The sequence below is a fragment of the Chlorocebus sabaeus genome, chromosome 5, assembly GCF_047675955.1.
Source record: "Chlorocebus sabaeus isolate Y175 chromosome 5, mChlSab1.0.hap1, whole genome shotgun sequence".
Lineage (NCBI taxonomy): Eukaryota > Metazoa > Chordata > Mammalia > Primates > Cercopithecidae > Chlorocebus > Chlorocebus sabaeus.
The window spans coordinates 25,530,758-25,554,760 of record NC_132908.1 but is presented as its reverse complement, the minus strand read 5'-3'; the positions used below and the strand labels follow the sequence as shown (position 1 = coordinate 25,554,760).

Genomic DNA, 24,003 nt, shown 5'->3' with positions numbered 1-24,003 from the left:
AGGTGACTGAGGGTCAGAGAGGTCCTAACTGCCTAAGGTCTCAAAGCCAGAAAGTAGCAGAACAGGGTTCATTCAAATCCAGTCTGCCTCATTTCAGATCCTCTTGTAACTTGCTTGGTAGCGCACTGGCCTCTCCAACAAGGCAGCCTACCTTGAAAGGCATTCTGACAACTAGTTGGGATAAGCAGTCTCGCCAGTTCCATTTTATTTTATTTTTTTAATATTTATTTATTTATTTTGAAACAGGGTCTCGCTCTGTTACCCAGGCTGGAGTACAGTGGCATGGTCATAGCTCACTGCAACCTTGACTTCCTGGGCTCAATGAATCCTCCTGCCTCAGTCTCCTGAGTAGCTGAGACTACAGGCATGCACCACCATGCCCAGCTACTTTTTGTATTTTTTGCAGAGACAGGGTCTCACTATGTTGCCCAGGCTGGTCTCTAACTCCTGAGCTCAAACGATCTGCCCACTTCGGCCTCCCAAAGTGCTGGGATTACAGGCATGAGCCACCATGCCTCGCTGAGTCTCATTTTAGAGATGAGCAAACAAAGGCACAGAGAGACTAAGTGGCTTCCCCATGGTATCCTGACTCTACATGCTCTGCTGTTTCATTCATTCAACTGTCCAATCATTTTTGGTGTCTATGCTAGGCTGGGTTGGGTATTCTTCTATTATACACAAGCTTCCTGTGGTTTTCTTATAGGGCACACGAAATCCATTTAAAGTATGCACGGTATGGATTAACTAAATGCAGAAATGAGCAGTGGAATCAAATATTACACAGGGGTTAGGTACTAAAGTTAAGACATATCAAGTGAAAAATCAGATATAATCCAAAATTTCCCTAGACATTTCCTTAAAGTACTGACTTAAGACCCAGGAAATGTAAAGCTAGAAATTTACTGCTTTGACCGCCTTTGCTCTGGGGTAGTAGAGGCCAAGACTAGTTTAAAAAGGAATAAAACAGGATTTCTCTTTCTCATTCTTATGCTCTTTCAGGCCATGCGGATGTAGTTAACCTGTGTTCATTGTTCACATGCCCAGGATGTGGTTCCACAGTCCCAATTTTTTTTTTTTTTTTTTTTTTTTTTTGACAGAGTCTCGCTCTGTCACCCATGCTGGAGTGCAGTGGCATGATTTCGGCTCACTGCAACCTCTGCCTCCCAGATTTAAGTGATTCTTGTGCCTCAGCCTCCTCGGCAGCTGGGACTACCGGTACATGCCATGCCATCATGCATGGCTAATTTTCATGTTTTTAGTAGAGACAGGATTTCACCATGTTGCCCGGGCTGGTCTGGAACTCTTGGCCTCAAGTGATCCACCTGCCTCAGCCTCCCAAAGTGCTGTGATTACAGGTGTGAGCCACTGTACCCAGCCCCTAATTAATTTTGATTAACAGAGCTGTGACTCAGCCTGGAGGGCCTGTGCTCACCGTGTGTCCCCTCCGTGTGGGAGGCACTTCTGGAGAAGTCAGAGTGAATGGCTTTCCGCGGTGACGATTTCAGCTCCGAATTGGCACCGTTGACATAGACAGAGAAACCTTGCTCCAAGTGCTCCAGCCTCAATTGCACGGGGTCCTTGCTTTTCAAATGCTTTAATATCCTGAAAGAGAAACAGTGGCTTGTTCCTCCTCATCATTTGAGAGTCTGGGCTGCTGAACCCCCAAGCCAGGAGAGAACTGCTGTTCCCACAGTGAAGCGTCTCTAATCAGAGCCCAGGGAGCGTGTGCCCAGCTGTTTGTCTACAAACAGCCTCTAACAGGACCATTACCCACTTAGAGAAGCCACGAGGGGGAGACAGTTTGGGGCCCTACAGGGAAGTTTCTGCAGCTCTCATTCTGAGGTTCAAATACACATTAGCAAAAAAGAACACACCCAGTTCATGCCCTGTGCTGGCCAAGGCAGAGAGGAGGCGTGTGTGTACACACTGCTATCATACAGCCTGGGCTTCCTGAAAATATCCCAATTTTATGCAATTTCATTTTGTGTGAAACTTCGTTTGATGTGTAACAAAAAGTGGTTTTTAGGCTCTCAGGCTTTGTGAGAGATTTCACACCATCCATTTACAAATCAGAAAACATCTTTCGTCAGACCAGGTGGGCTAATGTTTTGCTTCAGCGAATAGATGTGTTCTCGAAACACTCACCCCTGATATTTCAAAGGCCATCATTTCATATTCTAATGCAGCTAAAAAATGTATCAATGCAGGCGTTGGTTCAAGGTTAACAATAGGATTATCATGTCTTTTGGCTAAAAGGCAGGAGTGTGGCCAGGTCCCTAACTTAGCTTTCACTGAAGACCATCCTTACACCTTTAGCCTGGTCCTTTACCCAATCCTGATGTCACACTGCCACAGGCAGGGTACAGTGTCCTCTTCGGCCCCCAGAGAACTGCTTCCATTGGACGCCAGACTCGCCTGCATTTTATACACAGCTTTAGATGCCTCTATATCAACTACATTTATACAGACAACCAGCCAACCTAGCAACAAGTGTGCATCTTCTTCAGTAATTAAATAAGTGCCAATCAAATTAGCACAATTTAAATTTTAAAAAATAATAGCAATCACATAAAAGGTGCACACTGTATGCTAAACTCTGTTCTAAAAACCTAAAGTTGATTCTCATTATTCGCAGTACAAGTGGTCTAGAAAGTCACCGTGAATTCTGAATTAGCCAATTTGGAACTACTGCTCCTAGAGGAAATACAGGGTTAGGTGCCTGTGAGTCTTTGCTCACATTTTCATGAACCAATCAACACAGAACCTTGTGTATGTGTGTTTCTGTTGAAAGATGCCTTATTACATCGTTGATTCATTCACACCAAACTCACAGCCAAAAGCACTATCACTCATGCCTGAACAAAGCTTCCCAACATATGTATTTTCTTCATAAGGCACATCACAGCCTCATGCCTAGGAACACTGAACAGCATTTCTGCACTATGTATGAGGCCAGTTTAAGCAACGAAATCACCAGCAGAAAGCACAAAAATGTGAAAAACATGGCACTATGTACACTGCAAAAAGGACACTTGCTTATAGTACGAGAGGCAGAGAATTGCCTTGTTCTATATCAGCTGGGAACGTGTGTATCGGGGGACTAAAAATGTTGCCTCTCTGCATGTGTCTGCAAGTGACCGCAAAAATACACAAGTATCGACTGTGGGGTTACAGATCAGTTTTAGTGATGACACAGACTTACAGACAGAGAGTCAGAGAATAATGATGATCAACTATATGAAGATGTTCCGCTTCACAATAATCCTACAGGGTAATCCCTTTTTTTTTTTTTTTTTTTTTTTTTTGAGACGGAGTCTCGCACTGTCGCCCAGGCTGGAGTGCAGTGGTGCGATCTTGGCTCACTGTAACCTCCGCCTCCCGGGGTTCAAGCAATTCTGATACTCCTACCTCAGCCTCCCAGCTGAGGTAGCTTGGACTATAGGCGTGTGCCACCACATCTGGCTAATTTTTTTTGCCTATGTTGTTAATAGCGACAGGGTTTCACCATGTTGGCCAGGCTGGTCTTGAACTCCTGACCATCTGCCCACTTTGGTCTCCCAGAGTGTTGGGATTACAGGCGTGAGCCGTAATCACTTTTATTACCTCCATTTAGTAGATAAGCAGTATGAGGCATAGAAAGGTTAAAGAACTCGCCCAAGGTTGCATAGCTATTATAGTATGTGGCAGGGGTAGAATGCAAACTTAGGCAATTTGGCTCCAGAGTCTACACCGAAACGAAGACAACTTGTAAAGCTGGCAAGATGATGTTGAAACTGGCAAACTTAGACACTGCTGGTAATTCATAGAACCTTCTCAGAAGTAGTATGAAAATATAGAAAATGCCATATGTTTGGTCTTTGCCCAGTAAGCACATTCCGGCAAATTGTTCCTGAGCATATGAACTCTGGGCAAGAAGATAGTCAGTGTTCAGTAATAACAAAACCCTGGAAGCAACCCAAATGTCCAACACCAGAGAAGTGGAAGCTGCTATTACACAGATGCTATCATTACGAAGACTCTATAGAAACAAGGGGGACTGTGATCTGTTCAGTGGGGGGCGGGGGAGTGGTGATGAAAAAGGCAGAATAAAAATGATACATAGGCCAGGGCACAGTGGCTCATGCCTGTAATCCCAGCACTTTGGGAGGCTGGGGCAGGCAGACTGAACTCTTGAGCTCAGGCGTTCTGAGATTAGCCTGGGCAACATGGTGAAACCCTGTCTCTATAAAAAATATTAAAATTAGCTGGGCGTGGTGGCGTGCACCTGTGGTTCCAGCTGCTTGGGAGGCTGGGGCAGGAGGATGGCTTGAACTGGGGAGGTTGAGACTGCAGTGAGCCGTGATCATGCCACTGCACTCCAGCCTGGGTGACAGACAGAGACCCTGTCTCCAAAAAAAAAAAAAAAAAAAGAAAGAAAAAAGAAAAGAAATGAAATGAAAAGAAAAAGAAGGCATATGTAGCAAAGGTACAGTTGGAAAACTGTGTGTTTGTGGACCCAGCGTGGAAGGTGATAAATGTAAAATGAAATAGGTTGTTGAGGGAAGGTGGAGGCATTGTGGGTGATTTCTTTGTTTATTTTTTAAATGTTTCTTTAGCAGCTGATACGTTCATCTTTTCACCAATTGTGGCAGGAACATTTATTACAGGCTGCTTATCTCTTGCCAGCCTTGGAAGCCTGGGAGATGCCTGATTGTTGGGCAACAACATAAAACAGAAGAAAAACACAAGTAACTAAGAGACAATTTCCAAACATGGCAATAGCTACGCTTGCAGGAGCAAACAACCAAGGGACAATGTAGGCACCGTCAATCTCTGGGGAGCGAACGGGAGCCTAGGTCCCGGGAGGCCTGTGGCGGGACAGGGCGGGGAATCTGATCACCCAGGCAGACAGCCTGCCTCAACTTCTCTCCCTGCCTTCTGATGCCACATTAATAGTCATGGCATCCAGTTACCCAGGATCTGAGGCTGGCAGTCCATGGGTGCCCCTCCTTAAGCAGAATGATTTATGAAAATGTAGATTTATGAAACTGATAAATTAGGAGATAATTATTCAGACTGTGAAAGGAATTGCTAAAGGAACTCCCCTACTGCAGTGGAGTGCATCAGTAATATTCAGGTGGCATCAAAGAAAAGTGTTTTTTAAAAAATTGATAGCCTACTTTGCATAAAAAGCTGTCCTGGGCGCAGGGGACTCAGATAAATCAGATTCCATCCCTGCCCTATCTAAAATCAAGTTCTTCCCTCCTGCTGCCCTGCCACCCTCTACTGGCTTGCTGGTTCAACTTTTTCCATGGCACGCTATCACTGGTTAACATTATATTATGGATGTATCTGTGTATTTGTTTATTCTTCCTCCCCCGCACTGGACTCTGAGCCTCTGTCCTATGGGCCATGGTGCCTACTGAATGAGGAAAGCTCTCAATGGCTATTTCTTTCTTTTCTTTTTTTTCCGGGTCTTGCTCTGTTGCCCAGGCTGGAGTGCAGTTGTGTGATCACAGCTCACTGCAGCCTTGATCTCCCAGGCTCAAGCAATCCTCCCACCTCAGCCTCCTGAGTAGCAGGGACGACAGGTGCGTGCCACCACACCTGGCTAATTTTTGTACTTTTTTTTTTAAGACAGGGTCTTCCTGTGTTGTCCAGGCTGGCCTTGAACTCCTGGGCTCAGTGGATCCACCCACCTTGGCCTCCCAAGGTGGGATTACAGGCATAAGCCACTGCATCCGGCCTCAATGTCTATTTCTAGAACAAGTGAGCCCAAGGATCTCAAGTGGGGGCAGGGGACATGGATGAATACCCTAGTGCTCACAGCTACCATTCATGTGACACACATCACACCCACCATTTCCATTTTATGCCCATGTTGGCCTTTGGAATCACCTTCACAGATGAGGAAGTGAAGGCACAGTGAGTGGGGAGTACAGGATGTGATGAGGCAGAGTCTAGGGACCTGACATGGCTGGGGCTGGTGTGGTCGGGGAGGATTCTCCTCCTCGTGGGCCACCGGGGCAGGGACGAAGATGGCAAGGAGGACCCAGTGAACACAAAGGGCAGGTTATCGTGTTCTCAGGGGGCAGCAGCCTAATTGTGACTAGGCTTATGACTGAGTGGTCTCTGAGCGGTGTGGCTGCCATGGCACTACAGATGAGCCACATGGTTCCTCTAGATCTCGGTCATCTCAGGTCGCCTGAGGGGGTTCTCCAAGGATCAGCCATTCAACAATTACCTGGATGCCAATTTGGGGAGAAGGTTTTTATATCGAGAGGATGATAATCATAATAAACATTATAAAAATTAGCTGGATGTGGTGGCCCACACCTGTAGGCCCAGTTACGAGGGAATCTGAGGCAAGAGGATCACTTGAACCCAGGGGTTGGAGAGTGCAGTGAGCTACGATCGCACCAATGCACTCCAGCCTAGGCAACAACAGAGTGAGACCCCTATCTCAATCAATCAATCAGTCAATAACTGAATGATGATGATAATGATGTTGATGATGATGATGAACTCTGGGTTGGGTAGGGGGCTTGCTATGGGCCTTCAAGAGCCTTGTCTCACTTCACCCTTCAGTGATCCTGGGATTGAGGTTATGTTGGCCTATTTTAGAAATGAACTTGTCCAAGGCTAGAGAGTCAAGGAAACCTCCAACCTGGATTTGAGTTCTGGCCCGTGGGGCTGCAGTACTTGTGCTCTCCCCTGCTTCTTCTTGCTGTTCCTTGACTTTAGCACCAGACATCACAGAGGCTCTGAGCAAGAAGAGGTCACAGGAGGGAGCACTGGCTCGCAACTGGGGGCTCCTTGCAGGGGGTGGCATTTGAGTCCAGTCTTTAAGGGTGAAGACAGGGAAGGCAGGGGTGCAGAAAGCCTGCCATTCCTCCCCAGAACCTGTAGGTCCCCTAGGATGCTCCACAGAGCTGCACATAAGAGCATCTGTGCAGGTGGAGGAGGTGAGTGTGGAGGATGGAGCTCAGTGCCTGAGGCTCTGCCATTTCCCCAGCCTGCATGACCTTGAGCAAGTCTCTAAACCTCCCTGGGGTCTGTTTCCTCTTCTGTAACAGGAGACTAAAGATGCTGGCACCTCCCTGGGCTGCCATGAGGACAAAAGGACAGACTGGGTTAAAGCTCTGGCTCAGATAAAGGCCCAGGCGAGAGAACCAGATGCTGGTTCTCTCCTTCCTTCTTTCTGCCTGGATCTTCTCCTGGGGCTGCAGGCACTTTCGTGGGCAAGTTTTCCTGTAAGTTTCCCTTGAATGACCTTTCTCAAGGACCAAATGATCACAGTATTGCTGGATTCTTGGACCTGGAGAGCAAATCTGGGTCTACCCCCTACAGTCCAGAGGTGGGTGTATATTACAGCCCCTCTCTGCCGTCACCTCTTCAGATACAAGGGCCTTCATCTTCTCAGTCCGTCCTCATTACTCAGACCTTTGATCACTCCGCCTGCTCTTTCATGAATCCTGTCGGGCGTGATTACCTCTTTCATAAGGTTGAGTGACAAGAATCACTTAGAGTCCACTGGGACAGGCAGCTGGGAGGGTTTCTGCAGGGGTGAGGCAGGGCTGTCACATCTCCAGATTCTGTCCCCCTACTCCCTGCCCCTAGTCCTCTCCTGAAGCACACAATCACTTTCTGCTTCTTTTGTCATAGTTATAGGTGGCCTTGTGCTCACCCTGCCACTACCTGGCGAGTTCTTCAAGGATAAGAGCTGTGTGGTGGACACCTGCTCTCTCTGCCTGGCTGGAATCTCCCCCATCTCAGATCTGTGGGTACAGCACCATTCCTTCTTTCACTCCATGAAACTGACTCCACTGGGTGAAACTGACTCCACTGCACAATTTAGTGGGGTGGCCAAGGAATGGCCACTAGACTGTACGGGACACAGGGAGTGACTGGCTTGTATATAGTTAGAATGTAGGTCCCCTCTAAATCTCATGTTGGATTGTAATCCCCAGTGTCGAGGTAGGACCTGGCGGGAGGTGACTGAATCATGGGGGCAGAGTTCTCATGAGTGGTTTAGCACCATCCCCTTGACGCTATCCTTGTGATAGTGAGTTCTCCCAAAATCTGGCTATTTAAAAGTGTGTGGCACCTCCCCCCACCCTCTCTCTCCTACTCTCACCATGTGATGTGCCTGCTTCCACTTTGCCTTCTGCCATGAATACAAGCTCCCTGAGGCCTCCCCACAAGCCAAGCAGATGGCGGCACCATGCTTCCTGTACAGCCTGCAGAATCGTGAGCCAATGAAATCTTTTTTCTTTATAAATTACCCAGTCTTAGCTGTTTCTTTATAGTAACGCGAAAATGGCCTAACATAGCTTGGGATGGAATTGGGCCCATGCCAGGCCAGTGGGAACCTTCCTCAGCACTTTCGCTGGAAGCATTAGGAAAGATCCCTAATACTTCCAGGTAGGATGTATGTAGGGGCTTTTCCTGGCTGTCTTGGCCACTGCAAGTGAAGTACCTGCCTGAGAATGGCTCTAATATGGGAAAACGAGGGTATAGAAAATGGAGAATAGTTGATTTTGATTACATCATCTATGCACTTGGATCTACCTATGCCTGAGGCCAAGAGTATCATGATGAATTTCTTTTTTTTTAGAGACAGTGTCTCACTCTGTCACCCAGACTGGAGTGCAGTGGCATGATCAGAGCTCACTGCAGCCTTGAACTCCTAGACACAAGTGACCCTCCCACCTCAGCCTCCTAAGTAGTGAGTAGCTAGAACTATAGGTGGGTGCCACCACACCTGGCTATTTAAAAAAAATATTTTAGAGACAGGGTCTTGAACTTCTGGGCTCAAGCGATCCTCCTGCCTTCGCCTCCTGCATAGTTGGGATTACAAGCAGCAGCCACCGTTCCCAGCTTGATGTTGGATTTCTTAATTTAATGAACCAGTGTTTCCTAGCTGCTTAAGTCCATTTACCTTGGGTTTCTGTCTCTAACAGCCAAAAAACACTAACTAATACAGTGTGTGTCTTCCTTATCACAATGCTTCCCTTTGCATTAATGGCAATACCAGGCACTTAGAAGGTACTCAGTGAAATCCTGCTGAATGAATAAAAGAAAAATGCTGCCCTGCTTCTTATGGGCAGCTGTGTTCTAGGCAGATCTCTGTTCAGAACTCACTCCAACGATTACATCCCCCCTTCTCAGGTTACAGACAACCCAGATAAGCAGCCTGGGTTTTCATCTCCCTCAATGTTCAGGGTAAAACTCAGAGGCTAGTTTTCTATCAGGTCCTACAACTAGATTTCCAAGTAAATTGCGGCTCTTCCCACAAAATCCCTCCTCACTTCACTTAGGGCCACTGGCAATCCGGCAGGTTTTTTCTCCTCTTGATTATTTATGACAACATTAAGCAAAAGGTAGAGTCCAGCCCGGCTCTACCACTTTCTGGCTGTGAGACCTCGGGCAAGTCGCTCACTGCTCGGAGCCTCCACTTCCTTGCCTGTAAAATGGGTGCAGTAACTCTGTCCCATTGGGTAGTGTGCAGATACAGTAAAATGATGGGGTGAGGTGCCTGGCATATGGCTGGCACTCTGCAAAAGGTGCCTTTGAGATTTCACCGACGATGGCTCACAGGGATTCCCATTCTTCACAAGTCTCCACTGGAAGGTGTTTCTTTCCAGCTCTACCTTCTAATTTCCTTTTTTTTTTTTTTTTTTTTTTTTTTTTTGAGACGGAGTCTAGCTCTGTCGCCCAGGCTGGAGTATAGTGGCGCGATCTCGGCTCACTGCAAGCTCCGCCTCCTGGGTTCACACCATTCTCCTGCCTCAGCCTCCCGAGTAGCTGGGACTACAGGCGCCCGCCACCACGCCCGACTAATTTTTTGTATTTTTAGTAGAGACGGGGTTTCACTGTGGTCTCGAGCTCCTGACCTCGTGATCCGCCCGCCTCGGCCTCCCAAAGTGCTGGGATTACAGGCGTGAGCCACCGTGCCCGGCCCTACCTTCTAATTTCCTGTCATCGTGACAGCTCCCTCTTGGTGACAACACATCCCCCCAAATTTTATGGCAACTCAGTTTTGATATAGCTTTTAATTGTCTTTGTGCTATAACCTTGTCTCTGGAAACTCTCATTTATACTATCGGCCAGTGCCTCTTTGATTGCACACTTATTGATCCCCCAATTAATGAGAAACAATTTGTTCATAAGGAACTGTGACAGCCTCTCCCCAGACAAGTCACATGCAGATGATTAAACGATCACCCAGGTGTTCAGTGGTACCATCCAGTCTGCCAGAGATTGAATAAAAACATCCTGCTCCGTGGCATTAATGATGATGGAAACTCACGTCGGTCTAATCAGCACAAGCCTTCGCTGTTCTAGTTTGAGGCTGATGTGGGGATGGAGGCGGATGAGCACAGAGCTGCTGGGCACAGAGGATGCTGTTGTGGTGTTTCTGGCTGGCCCTGGAGAGACTGTCTGTTCAGGAGATCTCCACCAGGGGTGGTGCTGCCTCAGTGGGTGGGTGTCTGGAAAGTGGGTGGGTGCTGTCATAGGTGGAATTTAGGGTCTTAATGAAATGTAGTAAAGGGGCTGGTGGGTAGGGACGCTAAACTCCTGCAATTCGTGAGATTACAAAAACTTGTCCCATGCAACATGCCACCAGAGCCCCTATTGATATCACCGAGTCCAGTCAGTGAGACCAGAGCTGAAGTCACATGCAGGATGACACCTCCCTACCCCAGACTCTCTTGTCTGCGAGACCCTAAGCCCACTCCCATAACCCAGAGGCCCACATTCGTACCCATCCCCCTTTCTTCCCCCTCCTCCCACCAGTTCTGTGGGCCTGCATTGTTTTTCTGTTTGCTTTGTGCTTTAATTTGAATTCATTACCAACATTTTAAAAGTCAGGAGATTTCACAGACCAAATCCAGATCTCCAGCTTCTCTGGCAGACTTGGGAGGATCAGGACCTGGGGGAACTGTGATCTCACAGACAGCTGGCCTGGGCTGAGCAGCTTGGAGACAGGAGCTCCAGGTACCTACTGGCCCACTGAGTCGGCTCCACTCACTGCCTGGCCATCCCTAGAATCTGAATTCACAAATCTCCGGCTTATCGCAAGGTTTGAGGCCTGAAGACAAACTGCGGTGAACTGAAAATGAACTTCCTCAGCCCTACGAAGGAACCGAGGAATGATGCCTCTTTCAAACCAGACCATGATGCTTTGACCTTGATTGCTACACACTGGACCTACTGCAAGCTTTTTCAAGAACCAGCACTCCAGAGACAAAATCAGTCCTACTTTAACTTCAAATGACTTATCGACCAACTTCAAACACCAATGTAAAATGACTCCATTTTTGCATAACACGACTTGATTATAGGCTTAGATTTCAGGGATTGTCAAAGCCTGTGTGATCACAGACTGGGCTCTTCAGGTGGTTCTTGCACAAGCCCTGCCAAATTCGAGCTTTTTTTGACAACCTTATCTTCTCCCAGAACAGGAGCTGGGAGGGAAGAGGCGGTACTTACACATCGAACAGTTTGCTACCGCTCAGTCAAAAGATGCAATTAAATCAGTGAATGGAGAAATAGGAGCTGGGGTTGCAGATAATATTCGAAGCCTCTGAGTGGAGGGGGACTCTGCATCCCATTCCTATGTGAGGCAGGGCCTGCCTGCTGTTAATAAATCTAAATAGATTTTTACTTGGCTAATATCAAGGGCTGCCGTCGAGCGGCTTCTCTTACCGGTTCCTCTGCTGAAGCAATATTAAATACTCATCATGTTTCTCATCAAAGTCTGTCACCATGTCCTTAGCGTAACCCTGAAATGAAGAAACAGAGCAGTGTGATGTCGGAATGCAGGGAATCGCTGACTGAGAGCGCAGGTGCGGCACACACCGGCACAGGAGGCTGAGAGGCGGAGGCTGACCTTGACGAAGGCCCAGCTCCCCCGGCGCATCGCTCCAGCGACCCAGAGCCCCAGAGATTGTCTGATGGTCCCATGGGTCTTAGGCGTACACACCTTTAATTATCTATGAAAAGGAGAAGGTCAATTCTCGCCTCTCACTGCTCTTCATTCCTCCCATGCCCTCTAAGACCAAGGGCTCTGACATGATTTGGGCTGTACTGTTTTCTCGACCCTCATTATTTAGTTATCTTAATTGTCATAACCAGATGCAACCCAAATCAGTTGTTTAAAAGGGGATCTTGGTCAGGCACAGTGGCTCATGCCTGTAAAACTAGCACTTTGGGAGGCTGAGGCGACAGGATTGCTTGAGCCCAGGAGTCCCAGACTAGCCTGGGTAACCTAGGGAGACCTTATCTCTACAAATAATTTAAAAATTAGCCAGGTATCGGTGGTGCATGCCTGTGGTCCCAGCTACTTGGGGGGCTGAAGGGGGAGGACTGCCTGAGTCTGGGAAGTTGGAGCTGCAGTGAGCCATGATTGCACTACTGCACTCCGGCCTGGGCAACAGAGTGTCTCAAAGAACAAAAAGGGGAGGGGAATCTTATTTTCCCCTTGTCATTTCAAGAGAAATATATGTTAATTATAAACAATGCAGTCGTTACAGAAATCTATGACCCAGACTGGAGTCCCTCTTGGAGTGGACATCTGTGGTCCTGTGTCTCCTCTTCTGCCAATGGGACCCTGGGTTTCCTTTGGGGAACTGCTCAGCCCCTTCTTGCACTTCACTGGCTTCCTTAGATGACCTTGAAAGTGACTTTGTTCTTCTCTTGGTTCACATGACCTTGGCCTTGCCAATCAACATAGGGCTTCCCCCAGTCACAGTGATTTACCACTTTAGGGATGAACCAAGACCCGAGTCAGCCTCAGGACTTTGCTGATACCCTTGGAAAAAGAGCTGCTCTCTTCCCATTTGAATGCTGTGCCAGTGAGATGCAGGCCTGGACCTGCCTGAGAGTGAAGCTGATAAAAAAGACAGCAGATCCAAGAGATGCAGAGGCAGATTCTTAATGATATAATTTGAGTCCCTGGATTTACCTATGCCTAAAGAAGTATCTGGACAATTCAGTTATTGCCTTAGAAGTTTCAACTGAGTTTCTGTCATTTGCAGACAAAAGAATTTTAAGTAACACACTATAATCTGACCATCAGAGATAATCCCTGGTATAATTTATTATGGCTGGGGGAGAGTAATGTATAATAAACTACACATTTTTAAAGTGATGTATGCAGGTAACAGTAAAACTGCTATTGTAATTTGATATGTATATCTTCCTCCGGGTGCTTTTCTTTGTTCATAATATACAAAGATACATATCTACATATACACTCTTTAAAAAGCTTTTTTTTTTTTTTTTTTTTTAGTAGAGATGGCATCTCACTATGTTGCACAGGCTGGTCTCTAACTCCTGGGCTCAAGTGATCCTCCTGCCTTGGCCTCTCAAAGTGCTGGGATTACAGGCATGAGCCACTGCCCCCAGCCCCATATACTCTTCTATTTCTTTTGTTTGTTTTTTTGCTGGGTTTTTTTTTTTCTTGGTTTTTTTTTTCGAGACAGAGTCCTACTCTGTCACCCAGGCTGGAGTGCAGTGGCATGATCTCAGCTCACTGAAACCTCCATCTCCCAGGTTCAAGCAATTCTCCTGCCTCAGACTCCCAAGTAGCTGGGACTACAGTCACCTGCCACCATGCCCAGCTAATTTTTGTATTTTTAGTAGAGACAGGGTTTCACCATGTTGGCCAGGCTGGTCTCTTAACTCCTGGTCTCATGTAATCTGCCTGCCTTGGCCTCCCAAAATGCTGGGATTACAAGCATTAGCCACTGCACCAGACTTCATATACTCTTTAAAACAAAAATGGGATCATACAATAAACAATGCTTTGCAATTTGCTGTTTCTTTTTCTTTTCCTTTTTTTCTTTGAAATGGAGCCTTGCTCTGTGGCCCAGACTGAAGTGCACTGGCACAATCTTGGCTCACTGCAACCTCCGCCTCCCAGATTCTCCTGCCTCAGCCTCCTGAGTAGCTGACATCACAGGTATGTGCCACCACACCCAGCTAATTTTTCTATTTTTAGTACAGACAGGATTTTGCCATGTTGGCCAGTCTGGTCTTGAACCCCTGACTTCAGGTGGTCCTCCCGCCTTGGCCTCTCAATGTGTTGGGACTACAGGCGCGAGCCACCGCACCTGGCCAATTTGCTGTTTTTTAACTTTGTTGTCAAGGGGAGGATTAATAGTACGATATCAGCTTGGCACTGGTCCCAAGTTATAGCAAGTTATGGGGATTAAGTTTTAAATGGCAAGTAGGGCATTTGTATCAGAAATGCAGTTTGTGTGGGAACCTTAATGCTTCTCCTGGGAAGGAAAGACAGAGAAAAATAGAAATCTCTGTCATTCTCTTCTTAACTTTTCAAAATCTGGCTTTAGCCCCATTATTTTGTTAGAATTCTACCCAAGAGAGACCCAGGACCACCTTAACTTAAGGTAATAGGTCTTCTCTCCATCCTTTCCAATTGCTCTGAGGCACGGGAAACGGGAAACTAATCACCCATCATGCCGTCCCAAGTTGAGAATGACGGGCATTCCTTTCCTCTCGCTCTCATCCTCATGATAATCATTAAGATTCCCACTCCAGGCTGGGCACAGTGGCCCACGCCTGTAATCCCAGCACTTTGGGAGCCCGAGGCAGGCGGATCATGAGGTCAGGAGATCAAGACCATCCGGCTAACATGGTGAAACTCCCTCTCTACTAAAAATACAAAAAATTAGTCAGGTGTGGTGGTGTGCATCTGTAGTCCCAGCTATTTGGGAGGATGAGGCAGGAGAATCACTTGAACCCAGGAGGTGGAGGTTGCAGTGAGCTGAGACCGTGCCATTGCATTCCAGCCTGGGCAACAGAATGAGACTATCTCAAAAAATAAACAAACAAACAAACAAACAAATAAATAAATAAATAAATAAAACAATAATAATAAAAAAGATTCCCACTCCATTTCTTTAAAAAAAAAAAAAAAAAAAAAAATAGCTGGGTGTGGTGGCATGCCTGTAGTCCCGGCTGCTCGGAAGGCTGAGGCAGGAGAGGATGGTTTGAGTCTAGGAGTTCAAGATTACAGTCAGCTATGATTGCACTACTGCACTGCAGCCTGGGCAACAGAGTGAGACCCCGTTTCTAAAAAACATCCTACTTGCCAAATTCTCTTCCTCTGCATCTGTAGTGCTGAATGAGCCGCTCTTCCCATGCAGCTTTCTGCCTGTGCCTTCTCTAGCTAGCCTTCGCCCTGTGCCCTCAATTGTGGAAGGTCAGTGTCTGCCTGCATCTCCATTTCACCAGTCTTGGGTTTTTCTCCCTCCCGTCTTCACTTCTCCCTCCAATTTCAAGGAAAAGAGCTGGATGTGCAGCCCAGTTATGCCTAGTCCAGGGCTAACACCCTGATGCCCTTTCTCCTCCTGCTCGCTGTAGGGCCCCAGGTTGTTGCCATCTGCTTCCCTCCTGCCCCGGAGCCTCTACTTTCCCTTCCTGACTTCCCTCTCTCTAGACCCACCCAGGAACAGGGTGCTGTATCCTCACGTTCTCTCCTATTCTGACATCTCTACAACCTCTGAGTTTCACTGGGGCTTTCCTTCTGGCTAAGTTGGCCAATCACGAAGTAAGCAATAATAAGAAAGGGTGATACAATGAAATTATAAGAAATAAAAAACAAAAACAAAAACAAAAACAAAAACAAAAAACAAGGCTGGGCATGCCCACACGTGTAATCCCAGTGCTCTGGGTGGCTGATGCGGGAAGACTGCTTTAGGCCAGGAGTTTGAGACCAGTCTGGGCAACATAGCAGGACCCTGTCTCTTAAAAATAAAAAATAAAAAATAGCAGGGTATGGCCAGGCATGGTGGCTGACATTTGTAATCCCAGCACTTTGGGAGGCTGAGGTGGGTGGATCACCTGAGGTCAGGAGTGCAAGACCGGCCTGGCCAACATGGTAAAACCCCATCTCAACTAAAAATACAAAAAATTAGCCGGGCGAGGTGGCGGGCACTTGTAATCCCAGCTACTTCGGAGGCTGAGGCAGGAGAATCGCTTGAACCTGGGGTCTGAGGTTGCAGTGAGCTGAGATAGCACCACTGTACTCCAGCCTGGGCAACAGAGCAAGACTCTGTCTTGGAAAAAAAAAAAATAGCTGGTGTGGTGGTGCATGCCTGTAGTCCTAGCTATGTGGAAGGCTGAGGTGGGAGGGGTGCTTGAGTCCAGGAGTTCAAGGTTACAGTGAGCTATGACTGTGTCACTGCACTGCAGCTGGTGCAACAGAGTGAGACCCTGTCTCTCTAAAACACCCGAGAAACAACAAAAAACAAACTAGCTTTCCTGGCTTCCGGAGGTGCCTACAGACACTACTCTGTCCTCCCCTGGGCCTGAGTCCTGCCTCATCCTGAGTGCAAGAAAAGCACAGGAGGCCTCAGCCCTCGGGAGAGCTGGCTTTTTATGAGACTGGGTCTGGGGAGGATTCTCGCCTTCTTCCAGAATAATAACACATAAATCGCGCAAACAGTTTATCCAGCATTTCCATATACACGATTCTCCTTTGATCTTCACAGAAGCCCTTGAAGTAGTGATTATTACCCCATTTAAGATACAAGGAAACCCTCCCATGCATCTTCCCAGAACACAGATGCTGCTCCATGGCAATTTACATAACCATTTTGAAACATTAAAATGACCGTGGATATATTATGGGTATGGAATGAAACAGTGGATGACATTTTTAGATGAAATATGGGACTTCAAAGAAATCTCAGCTTTTGCTGGCTGCCCTGGGCTTTCACCTCAAACTCTCCAGGGAATGCATCGATCCTCCTTTGCCAGGAGGGAGATGTCATCAGAAAGATTCGAGGAACTGGAACATCCATCCATCTCCACTTCTTAAATGCTGATGTGCCTACAAATCACCTAGGGATCGTGGTGAAATGCAGATTTTTTTTTTTTTTTTCTTTTTGAAACAGGGTCTCACTCTGTCTCCCAGGCTGGAGTGCAGAGCAATTTCAGCTCACCGCAGCCTCAACTTCCTGGGCTCAAGCCTCCTGAGTAGCTGGGACTACAGGCAGGTGATAACACATGGCTGGCTAATGTTTTTTTCTTTTGTATTTTTTGTAGAGACATGGTTTTGTCATGTTGCCCAGGCTGGTCTCGGACTCCTGACCTCCAGTGATCCACTTGCCTCAGCCTCCCAAAGTTCTTAGATTACAGGCGTGTGCCTGTGTGCCACTATGCCCCAGATTCTTTTTTTTTTTTTTTTTTTTTTGGAGACAGGGTCTCACTATGCTGCCCAGGCTAGTCTCAAACTCCTGGCCTCAAGCGATCCTCCCACTTCAGCCTCCTGAGTAGCTGGGACTACAGGCATGTAGCACCATGCCTGCTTTGAAATGCAGATTCAGTAGGACTGGGAAGTACCCAAGTCTGCATTTCCTTTTTTTTTTCTTTTTGAGAAGGAATCTTGTTCTGTTGCCCAGGCTGGAGTTCAGTGGTGTGATCTTGGCTCACGGAAACCTCCGCCTCCTGGGTTCAAGCGATTCTTCTGTCTTGGCCTCCCAACTAGCTGGGATTACAGGCACGCACCACCATGCCTGGATAATTTTTGTATTTTTAGTAGAGACAGGGTTTCACCATGTTGGCCAGGCTGGTCTCAAACTCCTGACCTCAGATGATCCACCCACCTCGGCCTCCCAAAGTACTGGGATTACAGGCGTGAGCCACCACACCTGGCCCCAAGTCTGCATTTCTAATGAGTTCCCAGGTAATGCCCATGGCCCATACTTTGGGTAGCAAGGCCCTAAACTAGCCAACTTTATTTCCCACCATTCACAACACCCCCACCTCCAGTCAGATGGTCTCTGAACTCGAGCTGGGAGGTACCAGGGCTCTGGAGTCCAGTCTGTTCCATGACACAAGGTTGCCACTTCGTTTCTTTACCTATAAGATGGAGTGATGCCTGTACCTGTTGTCTGGTGGAACTTTTCTTTCCCTCACAGGGTTAAGTGAATTGGATGCAATAACAGTGGAAAGGATTTAGCACAGTACCTGGCACTTACAAAATTCTCAATGAACATTAGTTATAAGTGCATTTATGGAACTCTATTTCCAAAACAGAACCATCCGAGTCCCACCCCGCCCCATTCTCACTCCTAACTTGATGTCTTAATCATTCTATTTCCTTTTCCAGAAACCCACCCTAGCACCCTCCAGCCTCCACTCCCAGACTCTCCAAGGGCCAGCTCAGTTCCCAAAGTCCCCAAGAAGGCTTCCCTTGCCATTCTCCCCACCCCACTCACTTCAGTTCCTTCTGAAAGCCCGAAATTAGTATTAAATTATATTCAATACAGTGTGAAATCTGATATAATTAAGTGTTAGGGTGTTAGCATTTAACTATATATACTACTCACTAATTATCAGGGGATTTGGAGACCTGGGTGTGAGCCCTGAACTCTGTTGTTTATCTCATCTGAGCCTCAGTTTCCTTGTCTGCAAACGGGGGATACTGATAAGGTCTACCTCACAGGGCTGCTATGTGGATAAACTAGGATTAAAGTGGAAGTAATTTGGGATTATTTTCTTTCTCGCTCATCTTGGCTCCCCAATCAGATTATAAATTCCTGGAGGGCAGACCCATGGAACAGGGAAGGAGATGGAGTTTCACCTGAGTGCCTGGAGGCCTGGGCTCCAATCCTGGCTTCACCGCTGTCCAGCTCTATGACGACAATTGCTAAGGTTGACTTAGCACTTACTATGCGCCAGGCAAGATTCTACCCCTTTTCGTGCCTAAGTCAGTTAACCCTCGCTGTGCTGAGGCTTTACTTCCTTGCCTACAAAAGGGATGTATGAATACTTAAGGCACCCAGCAAAGGTGTGAGAACCCTGAAAAAACGCCAAGTTCCTCTTCAGTTTTTCAGCAAACATTTATCAAGGGCTTACTGTGTGGCTGACCCCTTGGCATATGCGATCAGGGCTTAACAAAAGCTCTGACCCAGTGTAGATTCAGACACCAACTTGCCTGTGTAGACTCTGTGAACCCCCAATAGCTGAGATAGGTCTCAGTTCATTGAGAAAGTTTATTTTGCCAAGGTTGAGGATGTGCACCCATGACGCAGTCTCAGGAGGTCCTGACGACAGTTGCCCAAGGTGGCCAGAGCACAGTTTGGTTTCGTACATTTTAGGGAGACATGAGATGTCAATCAACATATGTAAGATGAACATTGGTTCGGTCCGAAAAAGGCAGGACAACTTGAAGCAAAGGTGGGACAACTGGAAGCAGAGAGAGGACTTCTGGGTCACAGGTAGATAAGAGATAAATGGTTGCATTCTTTTGAGTTTCTGATTAGCCTCTCCAAAGGAGGCAATCAGATATGCATTCATCTCAGTGAGCAGAGGGGTGACTTTGAGGAGAATGGGAGGCAGGTTTGCTCTAAGCAGTTCCCAGGTTAACTTTTCCCTTTAGTTTAGTGATTTGGCGGCCTCAAGATTTATTTTCCTTTCACAACTGTAATCAACTGCTGGTTGTTGGTTAGGGCTGCTGGACTGAACAGCCCCCAATCACGTGTGCAGTGTGAATCGTGCCCCCTGACATTGTACAAAAGTGGGCTGCAACTGCAGCCAGTCAAGCAACCACACACTGTCTAGGGATCCCTGCGGGGGTCCTGAGAACACCCATTTAATTGCATGCACAAGGGTGTTCTTGGAAGAACCCATAACTTTCATCAGACTATCAAAGGCACCTGGGCCCCTCCCAAAGGAGAGAATTCTAATAAAATACACAAAATGCAATGCCAAGTGTCTGAATTAGATCCCCAGGAAGGTCTCTCCAATCCTTGGAGTCATCTTCAAAGCCCCACTCTGTGTCCCATCCCACACACATCTAACCCATCAGCTCCACGGGAAAACTACTGCGTATCCAAAATCCGACCCCTTCTCCCTGCTCTCCCCTCCCACGCTGGTCTGGGCCCAGACTGGACTCCTGCGCCTGCCTCCTCCCTGCCTTCTGTTCTCCCTGCTGTCACCCAGGGGGCCTGATGAGAGGTGAGTGGAATCATGTCACTCTTCTGCTAGGACCCCAAGGGGGTTCCTGTCCCACTCAGAGTCAAGGGCAAGGCCATCCCAGTGGCCATGAGGCCCTGCACTCTAGGCCTCAACCCCCATCTCTGAGCCACCTCTCACCACTGCACTCCTCCTTCTCACTCCAGTGTCCTCAACACCCCCCATTCCTCAGGCCCCATTCCTTCCATGTGGAATGCTCTTCTCTCGGGAAAATGCCCACATTCCTCACCTCCTTCAAGACTTAACCCACTGGCCAACATGGTGAAACCTCATCTCTACTAAAAATACAAAAATTAGCTGGGCATGGTGGTGCATGCTTGTAATCCCAGCTACGTAGGAGGCTGAGGCAGGAGAATCACTTGAACCTGGGAGGTGGAGGTTGCAGTGAGCCGAGATCACGCCACTGTACTCCGGCCTGGGTGACAGAGCAAGACGCTATCTCAAAAAAAAAAAAAGACTTAACACAGATCCTCCCTTCTCAGTGACGTCTCCCCTGACCATCATAGTGAAACTTGCAAACTGTGCACACACTGCACGCCCCACCTCCTGCAACCCTCCCAGCACTAACACACGTCTAATTTATCTTACTTATTATACCTTTTATGTATTGGGGTGTCCTTGCACTAGAATGAGAATTCTAGGAAGGCGGAGAGCTTTGTCTATTTTGTTCATTGTGCATTTCAATGAAACTGTTGAGTGAATGAATCCACGAGGACACATTTAAGCGGGGATCTGAAAGTTGAAACATTACCTGGGCAACAAGAAAAGGGAAGGGCCTTCCAAGCAGCAGGACCAGCATGAACAGAGGTTTGGGGGTGTGAAGAAACATGAAATGTTCACGCACGGGCCAGAGGATGCCTGAAAAGCTGCACCCCAGTCACCCGAAGCATTGGCTTGTCACCCATAAATGATCCCTTGGTTAGGATGTGGAGGTTGCAGGGGGGTAAGGGGGAATCAAGAATTGGCTAGAGTGCTGGGTGCTGAGAAGGCACAAGTGACCTCCAGCAGAGGGTCCAAGGAGTTTGGATGTGACACAAAAGCAGAGTCTCAATGTCCTTATTGGTATCCTTATCTTTATCCCCAGTGCTGGCCCTGGAGAAGGCACAGAATTTTGTCAAGGGCTGTCTCTACAAAAATGTTTTTTAAAAATTAGCTGGGTGTGGTAGTGTGAGGCTGTAGTCCCAGCTACTTGGGAGGCTGAGGTGGGAGGATAGTTTGAGCCAGGAGCTCGAGGCTACAGCGAGCTATGGCCGTGCCACCACACTCCAGCCTGGGCAACAGAGCGAGACCCTTTCTCTAAGGAAAAAAAAAAAAATCCTACCAAGAGTTAGGCACTGTAGAGGTAAGGGAGAAGTTAGGACTGTGGTTTGAGATCAGCCTGGGCAACACAGCAGGACCCCATCTCTATAAAAATACAAAAAAAAAAGATTAACCAGGCATGGTGGCGTGTACCTGTAGTCCCAGCTACTTGGGAGGCTGAGGTGGGAGGATGGCTTGAGTCCAGGAGGTTGAAGCTGCAGTGAGCTATGACTACACCACAGCACTCCAGCTTGGGTGACAGAGCAACACGCTGTCTCAGGAAAAAAAAAAAAAAAAAAAAGGGAATTTTACCAACAGCCATGTTATTCATTTTCTCTAGGGGAAAAAAAACTGGAACTGGAATGAAATGCCAAGAATCAGTTATACTTAAAGACAGAGTCCATATTTCAAGGATCACGTATTCCTCTGAGGCCAGCATACTGGAATTCTCCTCAACGGGGCTGATTTAGTGAATACAGAAGCCTGAGCTGCATTCAGGAGCAGCTGAGAGTGCAGTGTTGGTTTCTAGGGCTTGAGGATGTCAGATACCCAACCTTGCTGACTGCAGATCCCACCAAAGAACCATCACTTAGATGGGATAACACTGAGACCATGAAGCCACTGTTTGTGGCCGGGCGCAGTGGCTCACGCCTATAATCCCAGTACTTTGGGAGGCGAGTGGACCACTTGAGGCCAGGAGTTCAAGGCCAGTCTGGCCAGCGTGGTGAAACCCTCTCTCCACTGAAAATGTAAAAATTAGCTGGGCATGGTGGTTAGCGCCACGCAGGACTATAATCCCAGCTATTCGGGAGGCTGAGGCAGGAGAATGGCTTGAACCCAGGAGACCGAGGTTGTGGTGAGCCAAGATCGTGCCACTGCACTCCAGCCTGGCTGGCAGAGTGAGATTTCTTCTCAAAAAATAATAAAAATTAAAAAAAAAGGAAGACACTAACTGTCTGGGGTCACAGAGCTCTTCCACACCTCCAAGTCACTTGATCCCCTGCTGCCTCCCTGTAGGCTCCACATCCTAACTAAGGGATGAGTTATGGGTGACAAGCTGATGCTTGAAGTTACTGGGGTCCAGCTTTTCAGGCATCCTTTACTGCCGTTTATCAATGCTGTCTGTGGGTGCTTATTTAACGCATGCAGCAATCCTGTGCTCTAAGATCATTATGCCCATTTTACAGAGGAGGAAACGGAGGCCTTGAAAGCTGAAGCAAATTGCCTGAAGGTCTCAGAGCCTCAAAGTGGAGATAGCAGACGACCCTTGTTTATGTGGGGCCAGCATCCATTCCTGTTCTGGGTATAACACCTTGATTTTCCTCTAGGAAACCGCCTTTCGTCCACTCTCAGTCCACGTGGCGTGGGTGGAAATGACACTCCCAATGCTGCAAGGGAAAGCACGTGCCACAGGCCTGGCCAGTGCATTCCATCTCCCCGGCCACATAGTGGTTCAGGGCTAGGTGTGCTTCCCAAGCTATGCCTCCCAAGGACCCTCCTGGAAAAGTCCTTATCTCTCCTCCTTTACAATTATTAGTTGATATGAGCCAGGGCTACTAAGGAAGGAAGGAAGATGTCATTTCTTCACACACAAAGGAAGGAGTCATTTTACCAACTTCTTAGGTTCACCATTAGGAGCATCCTTAAATGTTCCATGGAAAAATCTGCCCAAGATGCCAGGCATGGTGGCTCATGCCTATAATCCCAGCACTTTGGGAGGCTGAGGTGGGAGGATCACTTGAGCCCAGGAGTTTGAGGCCAGCCTGGGCAACATAGTGAGATCCCACTTCTACAAAAATAAAAAAAGTTACAAAAATCTGTCCAAGAGTGATGACACCAACGTAGAGACAGCAGAATGGAGGACAGTGAGAGGCCAGATAGCAAACAGATCCTTTAATGGTGGTTAATCCACCATATCCAGCCATGCCCGAAGCCAGCACTAACCTTTTAGTCACTTGAGTGAATACATTCCTTTCTTTCCTTGGGTCAGTTTGAAGTGTGTGTGTGTGTGTGTGTGTGTGTGTGTGTGTGAGAGAGAGAGAGAGAGAGAGAGATTTATACCCAGGTAGGTACTGGGAGGTACAGTGGTAGAACAAATACTAGACGGTGTCTGAATCCAAAGTCCCTGCCATGTCTAAGGGCTCAGAGAAGCATTTCATAGAGGACTAAATGATACCTTGATGCATGCTCCAGTGGCCCCAAGCCCACAAGAAGAGATGATTCAAATGTATCTTATAGTACAAAACTCATAGCCTTCTTTCAAAACCCACCCCAAGTGCTCAGACCCACTCACTGGGGGAGTCTGCATGTCCCAGCGCTGTGTAGCCCATCCTCAGTGCATATGAGTTAAATGAGAAAGCATCTGAGCCTGCTGTTTTTTTCTTTTTCTTTTTTTTCTTTTTTTTTTTGAGACAAAGTCTCACTCTGTTGCCCAGGCTGAAGTGCAGTGGCTTGATTTCAGTTCACTGCAACCTCCACCTCCCAGGTTCAAGCAATTCTCCTGCCTCAGCCTCCCCAGTAGCTGGGACTACAGGCGTCCACCACCACGCCCAGCTAATTTTTGTATTTTTAGTAGAGACAGGGTTTTGTCATGTTGACCAGGCTAGTCTTGAACTCCTGAACTCAAGCGATCCACCTTCCTTGGCCTCCCAAAGTGTTGGGATTACAGGCGTGAGCCACCGCACTGGCCTGAGCCTGCTTTTGACTGCATTT

General features: G+C 47.5%; 1 protein-coding gene across 12 annotated transcripts in view; it reads right to left on the bottom strand.

Annotated features, from left to right (window-relative positions):
- The window catches only part of KATNIP (katanin interacting protein), a 234,135-nt gene that overhangs the window by 152,025 nt on the left and 58,107 nt on the right, over nt 1-24,003 (bottom strand). For all 12 annotated transcript variants that reach the window (XR_012092933.1, XM_007988570.3, XM_007988596.3 and 9 more), the window contains 2 exons: nt 11,692-11,768; nt 1,433-1,602 (listed from right to left, as the gene is read on the bottom strand). Coding sequence is in view for 11 of the 12 variants with exons in the window: in XM_007988570.3 (XP_007986761.3) it covers nt 1,433-1,602; nt 11,692-11,768 (247 nt within the window). In the remaining variant the exon portion in view is untranslated. The remainder of the gene's footprint in view (nt 1-1,432; nt 1,603-11,691; nt 11,769-24,003) is intronic.